The sequence below is a fragment of the Erinaceus europaeus genome, chromosome 19 (assembly GCF_950295315.1).
Source record: "Erinaceus europaeus chromosome 19, mEriEur2.1, whole genome shotgun sequence".
In the NCBI taxonomy this organism is placed as follows: Eukaryota; Metazoa; Chordata; class Mammalia; order Eulipotyphla; family Erinaceidae; genus Erinaceus; species Erinaceus europaeus.
In genome coordinates, this window is record NC_080180.1 from 20,233,228 (window position 1) to 20,257,598 (window position 24,371).

Sequence of the window (24,371 nt, forward strand, 5' to 3'; positions counted from 1 at the left end):
GGCTCCCAACATGCCTCTGAAAGAAGGTGCCTTTTTTTTTTCTTTTGCTAGAGTGCTCTCAAGGAATCCTAAGATAAAAGCCCTCCTCCTCTTCTTCCTCCTCCTCCTCCTCCTCTTCCTCCCCCTCCCCCTCCCCCCCTCCTTGTTACAACTCGCTTTCCATAACTGACTTGTCTGGAGTTCCCTTAGTGGAGGGGGAGGCTCCAGAGTGCAGCTTTGTCTAATGGGCTTCCTTTCCTCATCCAGATTCCCACCCCAGATTTGAAGGTGGCTGGGGGGATAGCTCACCCAGTTAAGCACTTCTTTTACTAAGCAGGAGGCCCTGGATTCAGACCTTGGCATCACCTAGGAGCACTGCAGCACCAGGGGAAACACCATGACTAGCGGAACGATGCATTGCTACCTCTCCTGTTCTCTCCATCTCTCTCCTGTTCTCTCCATCTGAAATTTAAAAGAATGAAAAAAGTAGGCCTAGGAGCAGCAGGATGGCTCATACTTGAAGCTTTAACACTGTCAGAAAATACTGGGTGGTTGGGCAGTGGTGAACTTGGTAGAGCACACATGTTTACCATGTGGGAGGGTACCTCAGTCCCCACCTGCAGGAGTGGGGAAACACTTCATGAGCAGTGAAGCAAGTCTTCAGATATTTATCTCCCTCTTCATCTCCCCTCCCTTCTCAATTTCTCTGTCCTATCCAATAAAATAGAAGAAATTAAGAAGGGAAAAATGTCCACCAAGAGCAGTCGGTTTTTAGTGGAGCCCCAGTGACAATAAAAACAAACACTTCGGAGAGACATGGGTAGTTGTGGGAGTGTGATGGGGACCCTGCCTCCAAGGGTCCCCCCTCAGTAAGCCACTCTTATTATAGCTGGGCTCCAGGCCGCTGTCTCCTCACTGGCCTCAGACCCCTCAGAAAAGGCACCATCTGCACAAGGCTACAGCGCCTTGCATTTGCTTTGGGGGAGTTTCTGATCCTTCTGTAGGTGTACATGAGCACCCCCAGGAATTACAAAGCCTGAACACCCTCCAAAGGGGCTAAAGCCAGGGGCAGAGATGCTGTTGAGGTCAGGGAAAGACTAGGAAGAGCCAGGAGAGCTAGTTTGGAGAGCACAGACACTTTGTTGCACTGTGTTTGCACACAGGATTTGCAATACACGGATTTTGCATGAGCACATGAAAAGCGGGAACTTGGGGACTTGCACAGTATGGAAGGAGTCTAAGTAAAGGAACCACACCTGGCACTTCCAGTGGGCCAATACGAGGCTGCCCCAGGTGTGATGTGTGTAAGGTTTAAGAGGAGAGGGTTTTTATAGGAAGAGGCCCTTTTATCCCTGAGCTGAACTAACTCTAACTTCACATCTGTATAATATCCATTGCAAAACTTCATAAAGATTGGGAATCACATACCTATCACAGGTGTTCTCTTATAATTCTTTCACAGACTGTGACGAACTCATGGGGGTCAGAGAGCTGAGAACAGTCCCAGTTAGCCTTTCAACCCCTCAGCACTACCATTAGCTGTACAGTCCCACAGAAAAGGGACAGCTGACGAGGGGCTCAGCCTAGGCAATACTGACATTTGGGCCCAGTTTATACTTTGCTCGGGAGGTGGGGGATCCTGCACACTGTAAGACTTAGAATAGCACCCCTTCCCGAGTCCTGACACTTCCAAGGGCCCCTGAGTGGGTGACACCATCCCCAGCTGAGGAAATCCTTGATGGGCAGAGCAGTGTCTGATGGTCTCAGTGTTTCTGAGATGGATTCTGGGCATCCGAGAGGACTCCCTGGAAGTAGAGGGTTAGGGACCCCAGTCAGAAAGCACCGTTTTTGTGCAGCTGGTTGGTTCAGCTTTTGACCCTAAGAGCCGCCCTGGTATTTGGTAAAGAGGAGCCGAGCTTTGAATGTTCACCTCAGAGTGTGAGTGTGCAGGTGAGAGAGGGGGGTTCAGGCTGGTGGTCCAGCATGTGGTCAGCATGTCCAGGACTTGTGGCAGCCTCTGTACACCCCCCCACACTCCCTTCCAAGTCCAAGACATGGAGCTGCTTTCTCTTCCTAAGCTCCTTAATAGAAGTGGGCAGGGGGGAGTCGGGCGGTAGCACAGCGGTTAAGCGCAGGTGGCGCAAAGCACAATGACCGGCGAGAGGATCCCGGTTCAAGCCCCCAGCTCCCCACCTGCAGGGGAGTCGTTTCACAAGCGGTGAAGCAGGTCTGCAGGTGTCTATCTTTCTCTTCCCTCTCTATCTCCCCCTCCTCTCTCCATTTCTCTTTGTCCTATCCTACAACGAAGACATCAATAACAACAACAACAATAACTACAACAATAAAACAAGGGCAAAAACAAAGGGAAAATGAATAAATAAATATAAAAAAAAGAAGTGGGCAGGGATCTGATTGCAAAATTGGGGGTGTGGGACAGGCATAGCTCTGCACCTGATGCCAGTCGCTCGCCCTCATTCATTCATTCAGTCATTCATTCATTCACAGACTGACAAGCTGTGCCCTTGGAGTACGGCTGTGAAGTTGCCACCTGGTCACATGAGAGTGTCAACAAGCAGCCAGATCACTGCATCACAAGGTGGGGAATGTAGTGTCCCTGTGTCTCTGTGCCAGTGGGTCTCTGTCCCAGTGTTTGGTGGAGGTCCCTGGGAGCCTAGAGTGACCCCTGGTAAGAGTGGACTGGTCAGGCTTGTTGGGATTCTTCTAGGCTCACTAGGGTGAGGTGACAGATGGTGTTGGGTATCATGGTCGCTTCTTCCATGCATGTTAAAGACTTGCAGGTCCAAGGAACTGTGTCCTCTTGCCTGGGGAACATGACTGTGGCCCCAGCAGTCAGAGTCTGTGATGGCCTAGAGAATGCTGGAACTCGTCAGAGTGAGCTCTGGTCTCCAGGCTGAGTGTTCCTGGCGCCAGGGAGTTATCTCCCTTTGATTTGTGTCTGACAGGAGAGCACTGAGGCCAGAGGTCAGGGAGGAAGACAAAGGCTGGCGTGTGCCACTGGTGGGTCAGGTGTTTGGCGGGACTCCGAGGAGATGAGGTGACCCAGTCTTCAGGTTCCAGCATCAGCCCGGAGGCCCCGGCAGTGAGGGCTGAGGGGACAGGGCTGGTGACCCCAGGACAGGGATGGAGAGGTGCTTGCAGCCACCTGAGCCTCCAGCCTCCAACATGAGCCGGGGCTCCTAGGAAAGACAACCCCCCCACACACATACAAACCCCACCCCCAGCATTGACCCCCGGGCTTGACCTCTGTGGGAGGAGGGGATGTCAGTTCAGTCAGTCTGCTTGCAGGTCTCCAGGAGCACAGCCCCACTGTTGCCATGGCAACAGCTTATCAGAGCCAAAGATGCAGCCCCTCCCTCACTGGGGCTTCCTCTGCCTGGGTGTAGGGGCGCCACGTGTGGAATGGGAGTGAAAGCATTGGCCAGTGAGCCTTTGTCTTTCCAGGGAGGAGGAGCATGAGGGTGTGCTGGATGCAGGGGGGCAGGTCCCTTCTGTTCCCCCCTCACTCCCTGCTCACAATCCTGGGGGATTCCCTCAGGCCTCTCCCTCTTTAAAAATAGGTGCCCCCGACAGTGGGGTGAGGTCACTGACTGCCCAGGACCTCCTGCCCTGAGATGGGCTAGGAGCCATTTTCAGGGAGAATGTGTCCTGGTGGTGGGTGAGGGGTGGCACTGAGCCATGTCAGGAGAGAAAGGGGTGGTGGCCTCTGTGGAAAAGGTACATTCTGGTGACAAGGTGTCAGAATGGCTGAGTTTGAGGCTCAGTGTTTTACTCTTTTTGGCAAAGGGGTGCTGGCAGTCCCACAAGAGGGAAGTGGTGTGGGGGCAGCAGGGCAAGGACAGGGGCACAGGGAGGATCCTCTGGGTTGGAGTCAGAGCCTGAGAGCACCCCCTTATGAGGGTCCCTGTCACCACACCAGCTCTGCAGTATAGTATGAAGGCCTGAGACACAGCAGGTGCAGGACTCATACCCCCTCCTCAGTGTGGCACCCAGGATTCAGGCTACTTCATCCCCAAAAGTTACAATTCCACATTTTTGATGGCTGAGTAGTAGTCCCTTGAAAATATGCCCCCCATAGCTCCTTTCTCCAGTCATCTGTTGAGCTCTGCTCTGCTTTTAGGGCCACAGCTAGTCCAGGAGACTTCTCACTGGGAGGGCACCTGCCTTGCCATGTACACCTGTGACCCAGGTTCCAGACCCAGTGCCACATAGGAGGGCCGTGGCAACAGAGGAGGTTCTCATGCTGTGGTGTCCCTCACCCTGTGTCTCCCGCTGTGGGTGGAGGGTGGCCCAGAACAGTGACACCACATATGCAAGGCCCTAATTCCTCTAAGTTAAATAGACTAAGTCATTCGGGACTCTTAAGGGAGGGCTGGCAGTCCCAGAAGGTGTGGGGTGTGGACAAGGGCTGGGTTCCCCTCACCGTCAGCTTAGAGATACTGCCCTGTAGCCTTGGCAGATGTGACTGTTCCTCCAGGGAAAGACTCTTTTGGGAATCTGGTGCTATCTGAATGGTGACCAGCCCTAAGATGCTGGCTGACCATGTAGCCTAGCTTGGGCCACCCAGATTCGAGTCCCAGGTCCCCACCTGCAGGAGGAAAGAAGCAGGACAGCAGGTGTCTCTTTCTCTGTTTCCCTCCCCTCTCAATTTCTCTTTGTCTTATCCAGTATTTTAAAAGATACAAAATAAAGCAAAAACATATGAGTACCCATAAGCTCTTCTCTCTGGGTCTCTCATGTGGGGATAGGGTGGTTGTCTCTCAAAAGAAGATGAGCTCTAGGCAGACTGAGCCCCTCACTGCTGTATACAAGAAGGTGCTGAACCTGGGACCTAAGAGGGTTCAAGTCCTGAAAGCAGTTCCCCTCCAGATGTGTGGGGGGCCCCTTCTAGATGTACAGAGACCTCTCAGCTGCTCCTGGGGCCCTGCCCTGAGATTGGCTAGGTGAGGTGAGCTGCTCCAGTGAGAGGCCCACTCATGGGGCCAGGAAAGTTCTCTAGGAGTCTCTCCCATGCATGTGTACATCCAGCAGTCTGTCACCTGGCAGGAAAGGGTAACTGAGGCTGCTCTCTGGCTGCAGCTGGTTCGCAGGCCTCTGCCCTGGACCTGGATGGGGAGAGGAGAGCTGGGAAGGATCTGAGGAGGCTGCCCAGCTTGCTCTTGGCTGGAGCTGCTCACCCTGCCTGCCAGGCGCTCGAGGAAGCTTCTGGCGAGGCCAGGAGACTTGCAGGTTCCAGGGCTGGGACATGGGCCAGGGAGGAGGAAGGGTGCCCTCGAGGAAGCGGGGGCAGAGCCGACTGCCCAGCGAGGCCTGTGGGCAAGAGTCCTGAGGCGGAAGAGGGAGAGAAGGCTGCCTTCTGGCTGTCCTGTTCATTCATTCCCAGAGCAGAAGGCAGCCCTTCCCGGGGGCTATGAGGGCTTGAGGCCAGTGTGTCCCCCCCCCCCAACCCCATGTCCCCTGGGCTGTCCTTGTCACCATATAGAATTTATTCTGGAAGAAGCAGGGAGCAAGAATCCCCCTTGGGTTCACATTCCTACTCCACCTCCCACACAAGCTGTGTGACAGCTTAGGGAATTAACTGGCTTCCCTGAGCCAAACATCTTTTTTTTTTTTTGGAAGGGGGGGTTGTCCTCTTAACTCCCAAGGCTGCCAGGCTGGGAGAGCAGAGCCCCCAGCTCTCTGCAAGGCCACTCTGAGTGTCTGCTCTCCCTCCCAGGACAGTGTCTGCTTTCTAAAATCTTCACCCAAACTCTCAAAGTCTCCCTCTGTGCTTTCTCCTCCTTGCTTCCGCTCATGTCTGTGCTGGGGCTGCCCAGCCTTTGTCTCAGCTGGGTCCTTTTGGTGACTTGGGGACCAGCCTGCTGGTGGCAGATGGGCTAGGCTGGAGGGTCCCTAGTGGTGCAGCAGAGGGTCAAGGGGATCGGTGACAGGAAGGCTTTTGCAGAAAGATGATCCTACAGGGAGGCAGCCCTTGGATGTGGGAGCAGGTGCTGGGCGGGCAGAATGGAGCTGGGGCGAGGGTGTGTGAGCAGCCTCAAGGGAGAAGCCAGGGGCAGAGAGGGTACCCCAAACCTGCCCCTTGCCCTGCCCTGAGAATCCCCCTTGCAGACCTGCTTCCTCGTCTCCCACCCCCACTATTAGCAGCATCAGTCCCCTGGGCCAAGTCACCCCCCCCATCCTATTCCCCATGGATCCTGCCCCCCCTTTTGTATGTGGCACCTGGCAATGAGTCCAGGTCCTCATACATATGCAGCACCACCAAGTGGCCTCCTGGGGCCCATTCTTGCATTCTCTGGTTTAGAGGGAGAGAGGAGAGACTCCACAGCACAGCCCACCATTCCAGCCTGCCCCCTCACACACACACCCTGCGCTGTCCATGGTGCTTCCTGGCTGCTCTCCCCTGTGGGGCCAGCACAGAAGCTCTGATCCGCTGCGCTCTCACCCACCCTGCTAACCTCTCTGAAGCTCATGCCAGCTCTGATCCTTTAAAATTAGTATGTATTATTAGGTAGAGACAGGGAAATTGAGAGGAGAAAGGGAAGAAACGGAGGGAGAGAGAGAGAGACAGAAAAACATCTACAGCCCTGCTGGATTGTTCGTGAAGCTTTCCCTCTGCAGGTAGGGATTGGGGGCCTTGAACCTGGGTCCTTGTACACAGTAATGTGTGCACTCAACCAGGTGTGCCACCACCTGGCCCCTGGTTTTTCTTTTTTTTACTATTTGTTTTCAGAGCGGCTTCGTGCCTGCGTCGCTCCACCACTCCCAGAAGACTCCTCCTCCGTGTTTTTAGTAAGGCTGGGAGACAGAAGGAGAGGTGCTTCAGCACCACCCCACCACACATGAAACTTCCCCCGTGCATGGGGTTGAGGGCTTGAACCTAGGCCTCATGCCTGGTGACTTGTGCACTCTGCCGAGTGAGCTATCTCCCACTGGGGTGTTGGTTACTTTAAGTATAAGGATGCTCTGTACTGCTAGTCAGTAAGAAAATGTAAATCCACTCAACAGTGAGAGCCAACCACTTTACACCCATCAAGTTACCTATAGTGGGAAAAAAGAAACAAAAGCCAGAGAATAACAAGTGTTGGAGGGCTCGGGAGATGGGACCCCTCACACACACTACTAGGAGCAGGATTGGGGACTGGGGGCTGGGGCAGCCACTCTGGAAACAGCCTGGCAGCTCCCTGAAACATCACACAGAGTCTGCGTGTGACACAGCCTTGCACTCTGGGCATGTGGCCAAGAGACATGAAAATATATGCCCCTGTACAATTTGCCTAGAATGTTCATAGAATACCTTATTCATAATAGATTTAAAAACAAAACAAGACAAAAAAAAAAGGAAACACAGCCCAGGAGGTGGCTTAGTGGATAAGGTATTAGACTCTCAAGCATAAAGCCCCAAGTTCAATTCCTGGCATTGCATGTGCCAGGGCAATGTTCTGCTTCTTTCATTACTTAATGAATAGTTATTTTAGATAGAGACTGCAAGGGAGACAGGAAGAGAGAGAGACCTCAGTACTGAAGCTTCTGTTGGTGCAGCGGCGGCCAGGCTTTAACCTGGGTTGTGCACATGGCAAAGCAGCACAGTACCCATTGAGTGATTTCACCAGCTCTCATCCATGAATGAGAAAGAGTGAGCTTTATAGTCTGTGGATTTCCATCTGTCCATCTGTGGTTAGTGGACTAGAAGCCCTGGAGTTAGAGGACCTGGGTTCAAATCCTGCAAGTCGCCCCCCCCCCCCCCCCCCCCGTGGACTTGCTCTCCTAGTTTTAGTTCTCTGACTGTGGGAAGGGGGCAGGTTTCTGGACCACCTCAGAGGATAGTATGAAGGTGAGGGCTACGATACAGACCTGCCAGAAAATCACCAAGCATGAGCACCGTTAGTGTTAGCTCCAACCAGAACCTGACCTCAGGGCCTCCACCAAGTCCCACTCCTCTTCTGGTCCCTGTGCTCCCTTCCTGCAGATGGCTCCCTGCACTGTGTAAACTGTTGCTATAGCAACCCCTCCCAGCTGCAGGCAGCCCCAACTCCCTAGGAGCTGGATGTGGTCCAGGGCATGGACTGAGGGCCAGGCAGGAGACTAGACCGGGTCCCTAGGCTGAGAGGCACACGGGCCTTTTCTGCAAGACACCTTGTCCCCTCTGCCAAGTGGAGCCCCACCCAGGTCTCTAAATGAGAGAATACTGATAGGTTCTAGAATCTTCTCTCTGGTTCTCTGATATTCAGAAGAAAGTAGGGTGGCAGGAATAGAAGAGACAGGAAGTAGCAGCCACTCCAGAGAGGCTGGGCACATGTCCTCTCCCTGCCCCTTGGCCCTCCCTCCACAGCAGCTGCCCAGCCCAGCATTCCCCTCCTTCCCTAAGGGGGGTATCAGTGCTAGGGGCTGAGGCATGATCAGGGCTGCGGTGCTGACTCTTCAGGTCTCAAGGCTTGTACCCTGGCTGAGGAATGGGATTTAGAGAGCTGGACTGCATGCCCAGTACCCCAGGCTCAGTCCCAGCCGCCATCATGAGCCAGAGACCCCTGGAGCACTGAGAAAGGGTGAAACACCCCCCCTCCTGAGCCAAGCCTTTCCCCACAGGCAGTGCTGCCCTGCAGGGCAGGCAGAGTGACCGGAGTCCTTGACTCTGCGCCTGTGAAGGGGACCGCAGCCCTCCTCTGCTCAGAGCTGCCTCCCTCACCCCCCAGAAACCAGGCTCCCTCTCCCCAGCATCAGGCAGGCACCCTAGAGTGGGGGGCTGAACCAAGGCTTGGGGTGGAACTGTGCAGAAAGAAGACAGAAGCCTTAAGGGCAGCTCCTCCCAAACCGCAGAGCTACCAGTTGCCTGCTTGCAGCACTGCGACAGCACATGAAGCCACCGCTGGCAGAGGACGGCACCGCCCCCTTGTGGCTGTTCCCAGCAGCAAGCCCCAGAGACCCAGGTGGGCTGGGCGGGGGTAGACATCCCCTTCTTCTTCTAGCGTTTGCCCTTCTTCCGTAGCCAGTCAACAGTGTCAGGTTGAAAGCTGTCAGGAGCTGCTTGTTGCTGGCTTTGAAAGTGACTGGGATCCATGTGGATTCAGTCGGCTAGGAAGGATCGTCAGTTTCCCCAATGAATGGGTATGCAGAGTGCCTCCCCAGAGAACCGACGTGGAATTGAGCCCAGGGAGCAGATGTGGGCTGAAGGCCTAGCACTCACTGCCCCACAGGCTGGCCTGGTCCTGTGGTTGACATCTTTTGATGGTCTGTGTGAAGAGCTTCTCAGATTGGAGATTCCTAGGCCCCAACTCTGGCCTGCTGATTCTAATCTTGTACACCTGTACTTTTATTTATTTAAAAAGTGTGTGTGTGTGTGTGTGTGTGTGTGTGTGTATTATATTACTTTGTATTTTTTTTCAAGTGTGATGCCAGAGTACTGCCCAGCTCTGGCATAGACAATGCTGGGGATCAAGCGGGGGCCCTGTCATACAAGTCCTGTGTGCCACCACTGCGCAAGCCCAGTGGCTCCATGCCTGCGTATAAATGTATATGCACTTCAGCCAGCTACAAAACTGTAGAAGGGACTCATCCAACTCAAAGCAATTCAAGGGCCCTGGGTCTCCCCTTCCCCAGCCTCCTTATCTTACAGAGAAACTGAGGCCCAGAGGGGGAGGCAGTTCGCCTGCTGGCTCCACCGCTCATGGGTGTGTCTTGGGGAGAACTCTGGAGCTGCCCACCTGCCCGATGCCGCTCCAGCCCTCTTGCAGTCAGTGCGAGTCTCCCATTCAGTCAAAATCAAAGGTGTTGGTGATCAGAAAGAGCTCTTGCCTAGTGGCTGCAGGCTGGGGGTAGGGGGGTGGGGGTGGTGGACCTGCCCGAACCCTCTCTTCCCCAATCGATGTACTCTCCTCTCCTTCTTGCCCACACATCCAGGCTACTGAGCCGTTCATTCTTTAAGTTTAGTTTGTATTTGTTATTGCTAGGACTGGGTTCCTGCATGACATATTAACTGCTCCTGTGGCCATTTTTCCCCCCTTCTCTCTCTTCCTGATAGAGACAGAATCAAGAGGGTAGAGATAGGGGGAAGAGAGAGAGAGAAAGATACACCTACAGCTGCTTCAGGCACATGCAGCCGGCTCATCTCAGGGTCACTGCTGTTTGTACCCCTTTTGTGCAGGAAGTTGCTGGGCTTCTCAGGTCTTCCTCCTGAAGCAGGATGGCATACTGAATGTGGCCACCAGGGGGCACTACTGGGGCACAGAGGGTACCTTTGGGTGCAGCCTCTGTAGGACCCAGCCTGACCTAAGAGCAGGGACCAGACTCCCCCCAAGAGACCAAACTTTGTCATGTCCTCCTCCTGGGTGTTCTGCTACCTTTCCCTGGACTCCACCCTCCCAGCATGCCCAGGGACTACTGGGGCTCTGGTTGTTGGCAAGCTCATGGACTTGAGGAGTATTCTGCCCACTCCAATCTTGTGGAGTCAAGCTTGGGGGCCACAGTATATCTCTGAGGGCAGATGGGAGGTTGCTGTGATCAGTGCAGTGAGAAGTGGAGACCCGAGTTTTTTTCTCTCACGTCTAGGTTCCCACAGCCCACCTCCATCTCCAGGGCCACTGAAAGACCCTCCTACCCAGACTACTCATAGTGCACATAAAACATTTCCCCCCTAATATGGCCAAAGAGGCAGTGTAGTGAATAAAGGGCTGGACTCTCAAGCCTGAGGTCTTAATTTCAGTCCTCAGCATTGTGTTATGCCAGATTGAAGATCTGCTTCTCCTTTCCGCTTTCTCTTATATAAACCAATCTTAAAAATAAAATAATGTAAGGACCAGTGTAAGGATCCCAGTTCGAGCCCCTGAATCCCCACCTGCTGGGGAGTTGATTCACAGGCGGTAAAGCAGATCTGCAGGTGTCTGTCTTTCTCCCCCTCTCTGTCTTCCCCTCCTCTCTCCATTTCTCTCTGTCCTATCCAACGACAGCAGCAACAACAATAATAACCACAACAATGATAAAACAACAAGGGCAAAAAAAGGGGGGGGAATGGTCTCCAGAAGCAGTAGATTTGTGGTGCAGGCACAGAGCCCCAGCAATAATCCTGGAGGCAAAAATAAATAAATAAAATAAAATAAAATAATGTTTTCTCCTCAAGATAAAAGACATCCTTGTATAAGACATGTGTTAATTTCACTTTTTAATTTATTTTTCTGTTTTTTCAGTGCAGAAATACATCATGACTTTTCCAACAGCCCAGTGTGAATTTCTATATTTATTTAGAGGCACAGAGAGTGAGTGAAAGAGACCACAGCATCAGAGCTTCCTTCAGTGCTATGGGGGCTCCAGGCTCAATCCTGGGTCACATACATGGCAAAGCAGCACACTACCCAATTGAGCTATTTCACTGACCTCTCTACTTCTTTTTAAAGACTTTATTTATTTATTTATTTATTTATGAAAAAGATAGGAGGGGAAAGAGATGGGGGGGGGAAGAGAACCAGACATCACTGTGGTACATGTGCTGCCGGGGATTGAACTCAGGACCTCAGGCTTGAGAGTCCAATGCTTTATCCACTGCGCCACCTCCCAGACCATTCAACTTTCTTTAGAATACGTGGTTTATTTTTATAGTGGTAGCTAGAGCATCCATGGCATTGAAATGTTCATTGAGCACCTACTATGTGCTGTCACTGCTTCCTGCTATGATCCAGAGATGTGCCAGGCTATTTGAAAAGAAGAGACAGTTGTATCACATGTTACCTTACGCTTCACCCCAGGGTCTTGGTTTTCTCCTCGGTGAAGTGGGGACTGTCCTAGAAGCTCCTAGGATGCAGCGTCAGCTAGATGGCGCGTGAGACGCTGGCACACACACAAGTCTTAGAATGATCTCCTTCCCCTTTGTGACTCACCCTTGCAGTTTTCTGTGCCTTCTTCCTCTCTCTTGCCAACCAGAGAAACACTGCCCTGGCCCAGATACCCACGTCTTGGCACCGGGCTCTTTGTCCCCAGGCAGGCATCTTAGAACCGAGCTTACAAATATGTATATGCACTTTCTGCCTGCCTTTCATGCCAAGCTGTGGACAAGCTCGCCGGGTGACACTCGCCAGGATAAACAGTCACTGGCAGCCATAGACAGTGATGGCAGCACTGGAGACAGGGTGCTGGCCACAAGAGAGAGCCCTCACTCGCCAGTCTCCTGCAGAGTCCCCAGGGGAGCAGACGGAAAGCTGGTGGGGTCTGGGGGTGGAGGGGCAATGGAGATGGTGGTGCCACTGGCTCCCTGCCCACCCCCCATCCACCCCTTGCAGACAGGATAGCACAGTGCCCACCAGCCAGCCTGTGCTCAGTGTCAGGGAAATACACTTCTGGGAAGGCTTCAGGGGTGCTTTCTGCAGCTCCCCTGAGGGGCTGACAGTCTTTGGGCCCGTGCATGCATTTGGAGGCTGCTTGCACCCTGGGAAAGCAATGGGGTAGGTTTCTGTTTGTTGCTGTGAGTCCCATCTGTCTTGCCTGTCACTGAGGCTACACAGAATGACTCCTGGTTCTTAGCACCCTCAGGGTGGGGCCACGCCCTACATCCCCTGTACCCCCTGCCCTCAGATTGTACCTCTTGCCAAGAATCTGGATTTCCAGCATGCAGTCCACACTCTAGCAAGTGACCACCCATCCTTTCCACTTCACACACACAGCTGGGCTCTATCCATGTGCTCCCAGAGGTCAACACAGACTCACTGACTCCCCCAAACCAGCTACTACTGGCATCTCTTCCTCACTCTATAGCTTCTTAGCAGTCATGGTAGTGGCCAGGGAGGTGGCTTAGCTGCTTAAGCTCAGGACTTGACGTGTGAGGACCTGAGTTCAATCCTGCACACTGATTGTGCCAGGTCTCCTGCTCTGGTTGATATCCTTTTCTCTCTCTCATGTAAAGTAAATACATCTTTGAAAAAGGAAGCAGGATTAGAAGCTGGTGGGATAGCACCAGCTTTGCCTTGTGTGCGAACCCAGTTACACCCCACCGGTGCACTGTGGCACTCTGGGAAGCAGAGATGAAGAGATGACGCGCTGGAGAGAGCCCCCTGCCTCTCCACACGCACAGCCCTGGTTAGAGTCCTGCCACCACACAGGAGATGCCATGGCCCTCAGGGAAGCTCTGGTGCTGTGGTGTCTCTCCCTGCCTCCCTGAATGGAAAAAGCTGCCCTGGAATGGTGAGAGCATGCACTTGTGAAGCCCAGACTCAGAGAGAGAGGGAAAAGTAAGAAAGAAAAGAGAAAACTGCCGAGACAGGAGTGTTTGCACCAGAGCAATTGGTAGGAGCTGCTTGTCAGTGTCCCTCCTCCAGGCACCTGTTGCTAAGTGTCCCCCCCAGAGCAACACTGGAGGGAGGTGGGGTCCAGACAGTGGTCCAGCTGCCCTCACCCATGCAGCCTTTTCTGGGCCTCTGTTCTGAGGAGCAGGATCTCCCCCCAGTGGAGCCAGGATCAGAGGCCGGTGCTAAGAGCATCCGAGAGGAGCACGTGGTCATAGAAGGCCCTGAGAGGCAGGCAGCTGGTGTGGCACCAGGGGTGGCCATCCCCCTTCCCTGACCCCTCTGTGCCCAGCAGTGAGATCTCTTTACTCACCTGACCTTCCTTCCTTTCTCAGACCCAGAGTCGCAGCGCAAGCGGACTGTGCAGAATGTTCTGGATCTGCGGCAGAACCTGGAAGAGACCATGTCCAGCCTGCGCGGGTCCCAGGTGACACACAGGTGAGCGAGCTGCCCTGTTCCACCTGGAGCAGGGTGGAGGATCCCCCTGCTGAGCCCACGACCACCACCAGGAGGGGCGAGGCTGCCACCTCCCGGTAGACTCTTGGCTTCAAGTCTTTTCTGCTTGGGTGCCAGTTAGGTTACGTTTAAACCCAGAAGTTTGAAAAGCTTGCTGGGGGCTGCGGTGCTGACATCAACCCAGACTCAGCATTCCATCCTCAGTGCTTAGGGTTCAGTCTCCCTGTTTGTCAGATGGGGTTGCTAAGTGCTCCCCTCCTTCAGTTCTGAAGTTTCTGTAGCCCAGTTTACAGTGAGGGTCCCTTGTTCACAAGACAGGCTCAATGGGGTCCACACAGTTTCCCCCCTGCAGAACCCTGGCGGGGTGCCCCCCTCCCATAGCTCCTCTGGCCACAGCCCCTGCTCTGACTCATGGTTTCCCGCTGCCCGGGTGAGCTCACACCATGGGGGGACGAGAGCCCAGAGCCAAGCAGGCGGCCAGGATTGGGAAATCAGTCGTGGGGGGTGGGGGGTGTGGAGCCACAGGGCAGCCTCTCCCTTTGGACTGTGAGCAGGTTCCTCCCTACCTCCTGGGGCTGGAGATCAGGAGCAAAGTTAGGACATGGGAGCAATGGCAAGAGGACTGATTTCAGGAGTCTGCAGGCTGGGCTTGCATACCTCCATTGACAGGGAACTCACGCTCTTGCTGTCAGGCCAGCCCAAGGCAGGGCTGTGCTGTAGCTTCCAGCTCCAGTCCTTCTGCCTCTGGCCCCTCCCCACTCTGACAGCTCCCTCCCAGCCTCCACACTGGATTCAGCCCTCTGTTCCCGGGCAGAAATATTTATGTGTCTGTTTTCATATGGCACTGGGGACTGAATCCAACACATGTGTGATCTCACTGAGAAGCCTCCTTGGTCCAGTTTCTTTTGTACTTTTCTTCTCTTCCTCCTCCTTGCCTTCTTCCTCCTTTTGTTTCTGTTTTATTGGGGGGGGTTTATAATGGTTTAAAGTATAGTTTTTTAACACATAGGCACAGCCTTTCACCTCCCCTTGATTGATATCTAGAAGACACACCAGGACTCCAATGTTCGTTCATCTTGTCCCTTTCCCAGAGTCCTCTGCAATATGCCAGAGTATACTGTTGAGCTCTGGCTTATGGTGCTGCTGGAAGTTGAACCTGGAACCACTATGATATCTCCCTGACTCCTTTTCTTCTCTGTTTTTGAGAGAGATTGAGGAAATGCAGCACTACACCACTCCACTGCTCATGGGGCTCTCTTGTAGTGCTAGAACTCGAACCCAGGGCCTTATGCATCTTGGAATGTTCCCTTCCCCCATCTGGGAAGCTGTTGCCACAGTTGTCAGTACCCAGTCACCCATCACCCTGTGCCGAAGCAGGCAGAAAGCACTAAGTGGGGTACACCCTGAGGGTGACTCACCCAGAGGAGAGGGGCAGGCCAGGTGCCACCAGCTCTGAGCAGCCAGCCCCTCCCCCAGGTGGAGGACAGCATGACTACTGTGTGTGTGTCTGTGTGTGTGTGTCTGTGTGTGTGTGTGTCTGTGTGTGTGTGTGTCTGTGTGTGTGTGTGTGTGTGTGTGTGTGTGTGTGTCCTCTCTGGCTTCTGTCTCCCTGTTTTGGAAAAGGAACCAAGAGCCCTGGAGCTGGTGTTTCTGTTTATAGTGGGCCCAGGGCCACTTCCTCTCCCACAGCCTTTGGTTTATCTTATCCCTGCCCCAGAAGTCACTTCTTTAAAAAAAAAAAATTAAAATTTATTCTTAGATAGAGACAGAAATTGAGAAGGGAGGGGGAGATAGAGAGAAAGAGAGAAACCTGCAGCCCTGCTTCACCACTTGTGAAGCTTGCCCCTTGCAGGTGGGGACGATGGGCTTGAACCTGGGTCCTTGCCCACTAATGTGAGTGCTTAACCAGGAGCTCCACTGTCTGGCCCCTGAAAGTCACTTTTTAATGACTCCTTTGCTTTGGAGAGGTTTTCCCATCCAGCATCCCTGCTCTAGGAGCAGACATGGCCTCCACCTGTCCTCTGAGCTGAAGGCCAGGCAAGGGCCTGGTGGGCAGACACAGGTGGGCTCTGCTTCTGACTCAGGAGTTCAGCCCCTGTGCCTGCTCTGACCCTTGGGACAAGCCTGGGATCTGTCCTGGGTACGAGTCCAGGCAGGGGGTGTCTCTGGCAGAGTTGCTCCCCCTGGGACCTCGGGGTTAACTCTAGATGCAGTTAGTTCCCTTTCAGCAACCTTGACTCCTGCCCTGCTTCCTCTATTTCCAGTGCCCTGTTTCCCTGGTGGCGGTGGGGGGGTTGGGGGGTGGCAGTCTGGCTAGTGAGGGCTGGGCTAGGGAGGAAATGAAAGTCTGCCCTCCCCTTGCCCAGCCCCCAAGGCCTCCTTCCAGAGAGGCAGTTTGAAGGGCTGGAAGTTAGAACAGACCTCCGAGCTACAGTCCTTCCCTGTCAATTCCATCAACTTCAGCAGGACTGGAGATGTTTGGGGGAACCAGAAGCCAGTGAGGCAGAAGACTAGGGCTGCCCCACCCAGACTCGACCCTAATTTCATTCCCCAGATGCAGACGGCTTACAAGACCTGCTGTCCTGCACAGCCTCTTCCTCCTTCTCATCTCCTTGTCATGACCAGCTTGTTCTTACTAAGTCCTGACTGCATGAGGCCCTGTATTGAGTCATACAAGGATGTCCCTGTACTTCTACTCTGCAAAGGAGCCATGGCTTGACTCCTCACTAATTTGATTTTGTGTTTGTTTTCGCTGTGTGACGGATGGATGTTACTCCCACCAGTCCCTTTCCATTTACCTTCTACATGCCCCACTATGGTCCCTACATCATGTGGTCTTTACAGTTCTGTGATCTAGCTGTCACTCTACCGTCCCCATTTTACAGATGAGAAAAAGAAAGGAGACTTAACTTGGTTAATTACTTTCTTGTAGTTTGCTTTCTGATAATAGCAAAAAAAAAAAAAAAAAAAAAGCCCAGCCAGATCCATGTTGTTGGTATATGAAGTTGCTTCACTGACACCCAAAATCATTTTCCTCTGGGGCCAGGGAGATATTTCAGTGTTAGAACACAGGACTTAGGTACCTGAAGCCCCTGGTTCAATCCTGGTGGTCCCAGGTTCACTCCCCAGTGCTGTCATATGCCAGAGCAGAGCAGTGCTCTAGTTCCTCTCTCCTTTTCTCTCATAAAAACAAATCTTTTTTCTAGTTGGTCTCCTTTTAACAACCTGAGATAACATGCAAAGGGGTGACAGACGTACTATTGGCTCCTGTATGGGTGGAGCTACGCTAGGGGGAGGACAGGTGAGTGGAGGGTGAGCACCTCCTGTACTCTGCGGTGCTCCGAGTAAATCAGTGCCCCTCTGCTCTCTGCCCAGCGCCCTGGAGATGACCTGCTATGACAGCGACGATGCCAACCCGCGCAGCGTGTCCAGCCTCTCCAACCGCTCGTCCCCGCTTTCCTGGCGCTATGGCCAGTCCAGTCCGCGCCTGCAGGCGGGCGACGCGCCGTCAGTGGGGGGCGGCTGCCGCTCGGAGGGGCCTCCCGCATGGTACATGCACGGGGAGCGGGCCCACTACTCGCACACCATGCCCATGCGCAGCCCCAGCAAGCTCAGCCACATCTCCCGCCTGGAGCTAGTGGAGTCCCTGGACTCAGACGAGGTGGACCTCAAGTCGGGATACATGAGTGACAGTGACCTCATGGGCAAGACCATGACGGAGGACGACGACATCACCACCGGGTAAGGACTAGGCCACAGGGACAGCTGGGGGTGGTGGCAGAGGTGGGAAGGCCAGTGAGTGGATGGGGGACCTTAGCCTTTGAGCACGGGACAGCTCCAGGAATGGAATGCGCCATGTTCCCTGCTTTGTAGTGGGCGGGGCCAACACCTAAGGAGCTGATTGGCCAATGACTGTGCCACCGCTTCTTCATTGGTTCCCACTGTTGTCATTCCTGGTCTGTCCACCCTCCTCACATGGTTGAGTGCCCAGGAAAATCATCTCTACTGGAAACTTCAGATTCTATGTGATCCTGACCTTAATCCGCTCTATCATTTATGAAAGAGGATGGAGATGCTATACCTCTACCTCAAGGCCCGCTAAGAAGAGAAATTGAGGGTGTAGCACAGACCTGCTGGTGAAAAAGAAAGCTACTTAGTTCTACTTCCTTCTTCAGAGTCCTCAGCCTCCCCGTGGAGCCTTCAGTTTCTCCTCTTCAGGTTTCTACCTTTGTATAACTTCTGCCCATACTGCAGCTTCCTAGTTCTTAACTACATCTACTCAACCCTCTGTTTCCGGCCATTTTATCTTTTCTTGCCTCAGTTGGCAGGTTGGGCCTGTGAAGAAACTTGGGCATAGGTGACAGACAGTGTGGGAAGTGAGAAAAAGGCAGGGTTTAAGTTGGTCCAGGCCAACTATGCCTGTGACCAGAAGCTTCATTAGTTCTAGAACCTTCTCTCAGCTGACTGTTAACTTACACTTTTCCCTTCTTAGTTGGCTGAGGCCTTCCAAGGGACCACACAGCTAGCAGCAGCAGCTCTCCCCTTTCCCCTCCCAGAGACAGCCCCATAAAACTCTCAAGCTTTAAGAGAACGAGAAGCATTGAGAGCCGAGCTCAGGCTATCCGCCATTCCCCACCCCAGGGGATAAACTTGGAGGGATCTGGCTAGGGCTTGTCCAGCTTACGAGACTGCTCTAGAGCAAAACAGCTGACGCATGAGCAGGGTTGTTTACTGCCTGTTCAATCCCTGGGGCCCGCCCGACCTCACACTCAGATCTGCTGGCCTGGAACTAGGACTGAAGAGAAATCATCCAGATCCTTCTGTGCTCAGAGGCTATGGGGCAGGAAGGAGAGACAAGATGCCTGGGTCACTGCCCCAAATGCCATTTCTCTGATAAGTGTCAGGGCCTTCCCCTCTAGAGACTCCAGCTAGATCACATAGCAGGAGGCTCAGTCTCCATGGGACAGCCCCTTTGTTGGAAGGAGGGGGCCCCATCCTGAAGGGGGCTCCCAGACAAGGGAGGTGAGAGCCACACCCACCCCAGCTCCCTGCCACTTGCCCAAAGACTGTGGCAGAAAAGTCCTCCAAATGTTGGAAGGCACAAGACTCCTTCCTTGGGCAAGGTGGGGCAGGTAACTGGACTTCTGTCACCCCTTGGGCAAGTTAGTGAACACTGCTAGCCTTTATCGGGGTCCTGACGAAGACCCTGCTTCTCAATCCGACTGAGTCAGCTGATCCACTCTGTTGTGCACCAGAGGAGGGGGCTGAAGGGGTTGGACCAAGGGCATCAGGGGTGAATACGAGCTGGGGGTCTGTCCCTGTGGGTTACAGCAAGAGATGAAGCCAAGGATTACCCCAGGACACTATTTGCCTATGAATAGTGCATTTATTGCGTGGCAAGCAAGAGTTTTTATAGGCTGGGGTAGGGGGAAGAACAGGGCAGCTATGGCCTAGCCTTATAAGGTCAGGAATGTTAAGGGATACCTTACATGGTCAAGACAGCATGGGGTAGAGAAATGATGAGGGTCTTCCCAGTAACCCTTGGGTAAGTGGTCAAGCTAGTTTAGAGAATGAGGAAGCGAAACCACCAGCTAGCACAGAGGGGATGTAGGCCCCTGCACGAAGGAGACTCATAGGGGGCCTGGAACCCAATCGGTAGGTATCTCAGACTGTCTTAGAATGGTCTTGTCAGCGCCTATGTCAATAAGACATTTGAAGGCAATACCCCCAATCTTGACTGTAATCTTGGGGTGCCAGCCCTCCTCAATTGGTCTGGTCCACATAATGCAGGGAGACTTGGTGGGGCCCCCTCTTTGGTGTGAGGCTGAGGGCTGCCCCGAATTTAGTTTGAAGGCGGAAGGGGAGTATCATCTTTATGGAATTTGGCACTGCAATCCCTCTTCCAGTGGAAGCCTCTCTTGCATTGGGGACAGATGGAGGAAGGGCTCCTGGTCCCTTGTTTGGCACCAGGGCACTCTCGCTGCCAGTGGCCTGGGTTCCCACAGTGAAAACAGACTCCCCCTTTCTTTCTAAGGCACCAGCAAAGGCCTGTGCCATAGACATGGCCTGATGGGTCTTAGAGCCTATCTCTTGGGTGGCCACAATCCATTGGTCAGGGTGTTCGTCCTTAAGACCGAGGCAGGCCTGACGGAAATCGGGGAGCATTCCTTCCTAGACAACGGAGTGCAAGAAGAGGTGGCGAGTGTTGGGATTGGAAATTTTCCTCTCAAGGCCCAATTGAACTCTAATGATAAATTTAGCTAGGGACTCATCTGGTTCTTGGCGGAGGGACAAAAGAGGGGCGGTACCCTCGCCTGTGGGAGGTGTGAACCACTCCCAGGCTTGTAATGCACAAAGACGGACCTAACCAGGGGGGAATTCAGCCCCAGCATGCTGGAGGCTGGTCTCCCACTGCCCCTTTCCAAAGAGTGCCTCAAAATCCCAGTTAGGCCAGGTCTGATTATTTCTTCAGGACTGTTGGGAGACACTCATCCCAAAAAAAGGAACTGTTGGAGACACTCATCCCACTGTGGGAAGAGGGGGCCCGGGAAAGTGGAACGAGCCACGTCTCTCCAATCTTGGGGGGCATTAAGGTATTAAGGTTTTGGAGTAGGCTCTGGAGGATGGACCAGGTCCATGGGGCATGAATATCATCCTATTTTATGGCTTGGCAGAGTTCCCTTAGATCTCCAGAAGGGTAAGGGTACCACAGTTGGGGCCTCTGGCGGTTAGGGGCAATATTAACAGGAAAGGTGTGGACAGGTTTGGGGGGAAAGGCCTGATAGCGAAGCTGACAGAGATATTCGGTATCTGACAAGGGAGTGGCAGAAGCAGAAGTAGTGGGGCGGAGGGTTTAGAGCAGCTGAGCAGGAGGTGAGGTGGGCAGAACGGTGGCTGCCTTGGAGTATGGAGGGAGGGGAAGTGAAAAGGGAGGGGTTTTAGAAACAGGTTCTGGGGGATTTGCCTGAGATTGGGCTAAGAGGGAGATCTGTTCTTTTAAATCTAGAATCGCTGCTTCTAGAGCGGCTGAGTCAGACTCACAGTCGGAGTCAGTTTCCTCGGATTCAGCTGAAGGCCCGGGAGGGGTATCTGAGGAGGACTTTTCGGCACCTTTTGAGGGGGGCCAGCACACTGTCGGAGAGCAGCGACAATGGCCAGAAATTGCACAGGAAGTTCTATGAGCCCCTCTGACCCTTCTTTGTGCGAGATATGTGAACCTATTCCAGGCGTCTGAGTTATAGACATTATCAGTGGAGAACAATGGGGCAACCCGAAGGACAGTATCTTGCTCAACCCATAGAGGTGAAAAAAACCCTAGAGAGACTGACAGAAGGCCTTTACCTCCCAGGCATCCAGGGGTTCCCCCCACCCCCGCCATGGCCCATGCCACGCTCCACGCTCGACCTCAGCTTAGGCAAGGCCCCACAGCCTTCAGTTTATCTACTTGCTAAATACCGGTGACGATAGAAGCTGTCTTTGAATGATTATGAGGATGAGATGAATTAATAGCTGTAAAGTACTTGGAAAACACCTGATTCCTTATAGATTCTCCATCAATGTCGGCTACTATTTTTGTTTGGTTGTTTGGATTTTGGATGGTTTGTTTGGTTGTTTGGATTTTGGATGGTTTGTTTTCTTTTGATCTTTCAGAGCACTGTTAGCTCTGGCTTACATTTCAATGCTGGGCATTGAGCCTGGAACATCTGATGCCTTGGGCATCAGAGTCTTTGTGTCACCATTATGTTGTCTCCACAGCCTTAGCTACTATTTTCATTATCAGTGTTAATGACCACCACCACGCTACCGCTATTAAGTATCCTATTGAAGGAGGTGAAGGAGTCCTGCCTTGTGAGAAAGCCAGACTTGCCCTCAGGGAATGTGTGATCTGACCAGAGCACTAACAGAATCAGGAGTGAGGACAGATGTCACAGCCCACCAGTCCTGGTGACACAGATATGGGAGTGTGGGAGTACGAGGTGCTGGGCAGGGGGAACCAGGAGAGATGCCTTTCATGTACCAGCTTTCTAAACCTCTTTGCTATACAGTGTGTGTACCTGATTCTGTAAGAAGAGCGCTGAGGTTGGCTCAGATGAGATTGCCCAAACCCCACCCACTGTAAGCCCAGAGGACCCTGGAGTTAGTTTCTAAGGGGAGGTCTGAATAAGTGTCAAGCTGGCCATGACCACAGCAAGGACCCACCAGGCTGCCAGCTATGGTTCTTTCCAGTGCCATTTCACCTGTGTTCTTTATGGTCAGCCTGCAATTAGCAAGAATCCTCAAGGCTTCAGTATGCAGGGCTTTCTGCTGTGAACCCCCCTGCCAGAACTGTGAACACACCCGTCCTTCAGTGTGCTTAGGAAGTTGGAGTGGAGGGGAGCCCATTTCTGAGCCCCAGTAATTTGAATGTAAACAGTTGCCCCACAGTTTTGCATCTCTGTGGTCTTGGTTGAGCATGGTGCTTCTTTATTAGAAAGGGGGATGCCTGAATTCCAGCACATCTTAAAAAGAATGTCAGACCTATGCCTCTCTGCTCAGATTCTTTCCTGTCGTTCCCACTGTGGATTCTGTCTAGGTCTAGTAGTTTAGAAAATGTCTTGTTCTACAGCCCAGGATGTCACACAGCACATAAAACATTGGACTGTCAAGCCTGGGTTCATATCACATGTGCCAGATTGATGCTCTGGTTCTCCCCCCCCACACACACACACACCATTTTAAAAGTTCCAGAGACAGATGCCTGCTCTGTCCATAATAAAGAAGGGGCTATTCCCTTCTCCTCATGGTAAACCCCCACCCACCCCAGTGGGCACTGTCTGTTACCATCACTTTTCCACCTCTCAGGTACTACCCACACTATTAACAGAGTTTAGCTGCCCACTGAACTCCCACTGTCCTCACTGGGGATGTGACTGATCACAAGCCATTCTCCTGAGCTGTGGAGATAACAGTGGCTCTGAGGCTTCCAAGTATCTATTCTTTGCTAGGGGATCACCCACGAGGGGTTTTTCCCAGGCCAGAGCACAGTCTCAAGTCTGTACAGGCACCAGACCCTCTCCTTGGCCTTCTGGATACAGGCACAAGGCCTTGTTCTTTGCAAGTACACCAGGTGGCAGGAAGGTTTCTGCACTTCTACCTGGATTCTGCCCCATGCCGACAGCTGCCTGTTTGCCCAAATGGTGGCACTTAGGATAAAGAAAAGAATGCCACCCACTACTCTCTCCTTCCCTCCCTCCCTCCCTTTCTTTCACTCTCTCTCTCTTTCTTTCTTTTTTCCTTTCTTTCCTCCTGATAGAGGCAGAGAGAGAGAGAGTAAAAAAGACAGCACTGAAGCTTCCTTCAGTGCAGTGGGGGCCAGGCTCAAACCTGAGTCAAGTAAAGCAGTGCAGTACCCAAGTGAGTTATTTCACTCACCCAAAGAATTGCACATTTTTATTCAACCTGTTTGTTGGTTTTCAATGTTTATATGTTAGCAATGAGAGCTGGAGAGAGAACCAGAGCACCACTTAGGCACACGCGATGCAGAGAATTGAACTCTGGACTTCATGCTTGAGAGTCTGATGTATTATCTACTGCACCACCTCCCAGACTTCTTGACATAGTTTTAATGGTTGTTCAGTTGTTCTCTCCTCTAGACCAAAAAGAAAAAAAAGTAGTACCAACTTCTTCAGTACTTTCCTAAAAGGCTCTGCTTTCCAGCTCCAGTCCTCCGGCTGCCCTCCTCTGGAAGCTCTCAAGCTGTCAACAAGCCTCTTAAAATCTGGCACCTTGACTGACAACCACCTGACACTGGTCCCCCCAGGGTGACAGAGCAGAGCAGTGTGGACAACAATGATGGCTGCTGACTGTCCTGGGTGACAGCTTGGGACATTTTCACCTCGTGAAAAGAGGAGAGGAATTTGTTTTTCTAATAATAGGAAGGCTTGGAATTTAATCAAAGTAAGAAGATAATTTCCACAACCATCTGTCCTTCTATCCCTGACACCCAGGAACCAGAGAATGGGCACTGTGTTGAGAAGTGGGCGGCGGGGGAGGGGGGGAGTGCAGGTGCACTGGGAGGGGAAGAGGGCCAGGGCCAGTCTACTGCTTCGTGCTTCAGCTTGGACCCACCACTTAGGGCCTTCATTTCTGTTCATAAGTGGTGATCTGTGCAGACTGTGCCTGAGCCTGGCAGCAGCCATGGGCAGGAATCCCAGACTGACCCATTACAGGCCTGGCATGCTGCACACCTCTAGAGGACGCTGCTTGCATTATATAGACTTGTGGCGTCAGTGACCCTGGCAGGACTGCTGTCCAGTGACCCATGCCAAAGGCTGCAGAGTCTTATAGCCAATGGACCCCGTCTGGAAAGAACTCTTGTGAATGTGTGGAAAAGATAAAGTAGGATCTCATGTTGCGTATCCGCTATTCCCTATGCCTCCCCGGGACTCCCCTGCTCTGTGTGGGTGGCTGGATACTCCGTGTTCTCATTTTCTCCTTACCTCCCTTCCCTAGACTGTCCTCTTGAACTGTGTTTGGGGGCTGGGGAACAGCTGGGATTTGTTTCCTCCTTGGCTCTGAAGTGCCTTGACATTGAGAAATGTCAAATAAAATAAACTGTGGGCCCCTGCCTTCTCCCAGGCTGGCTCTCTGCTCCCAGAGGCCATGTGCCCAAACCTC

General features: G+C 52.9%; 1 protein-coding gene across 3 annotated transcripts in view; it reads left to right on the plus strand.

Moving 5' to 3' along the window:
* Positions 1 to 24,371, plus strand: part of NAV1 (neuron navigator 1) — a 282,750-nt gene that overhangs the window by 147,236 nt on the left and 111,143 nt on the right. For all 3 annotated transcript variants that reach the window (XM_060178529.1, XM_060178531.1, XM_060178530.1), the window contains exons 5-6: positions 13,595 to 13,697; positions 17,091 to 17,456. In XM_060178529.1, the coding sequence (XP_060034512.1) occupies positions 13,595 to 13,697; positions 17,091 to 17,456 (469 nt within the window). The remainder of the gene's footprint in view (positions 1 to 13,594; positions 13,698 to 17,090; positions 17,457 to 24,371) is intronic.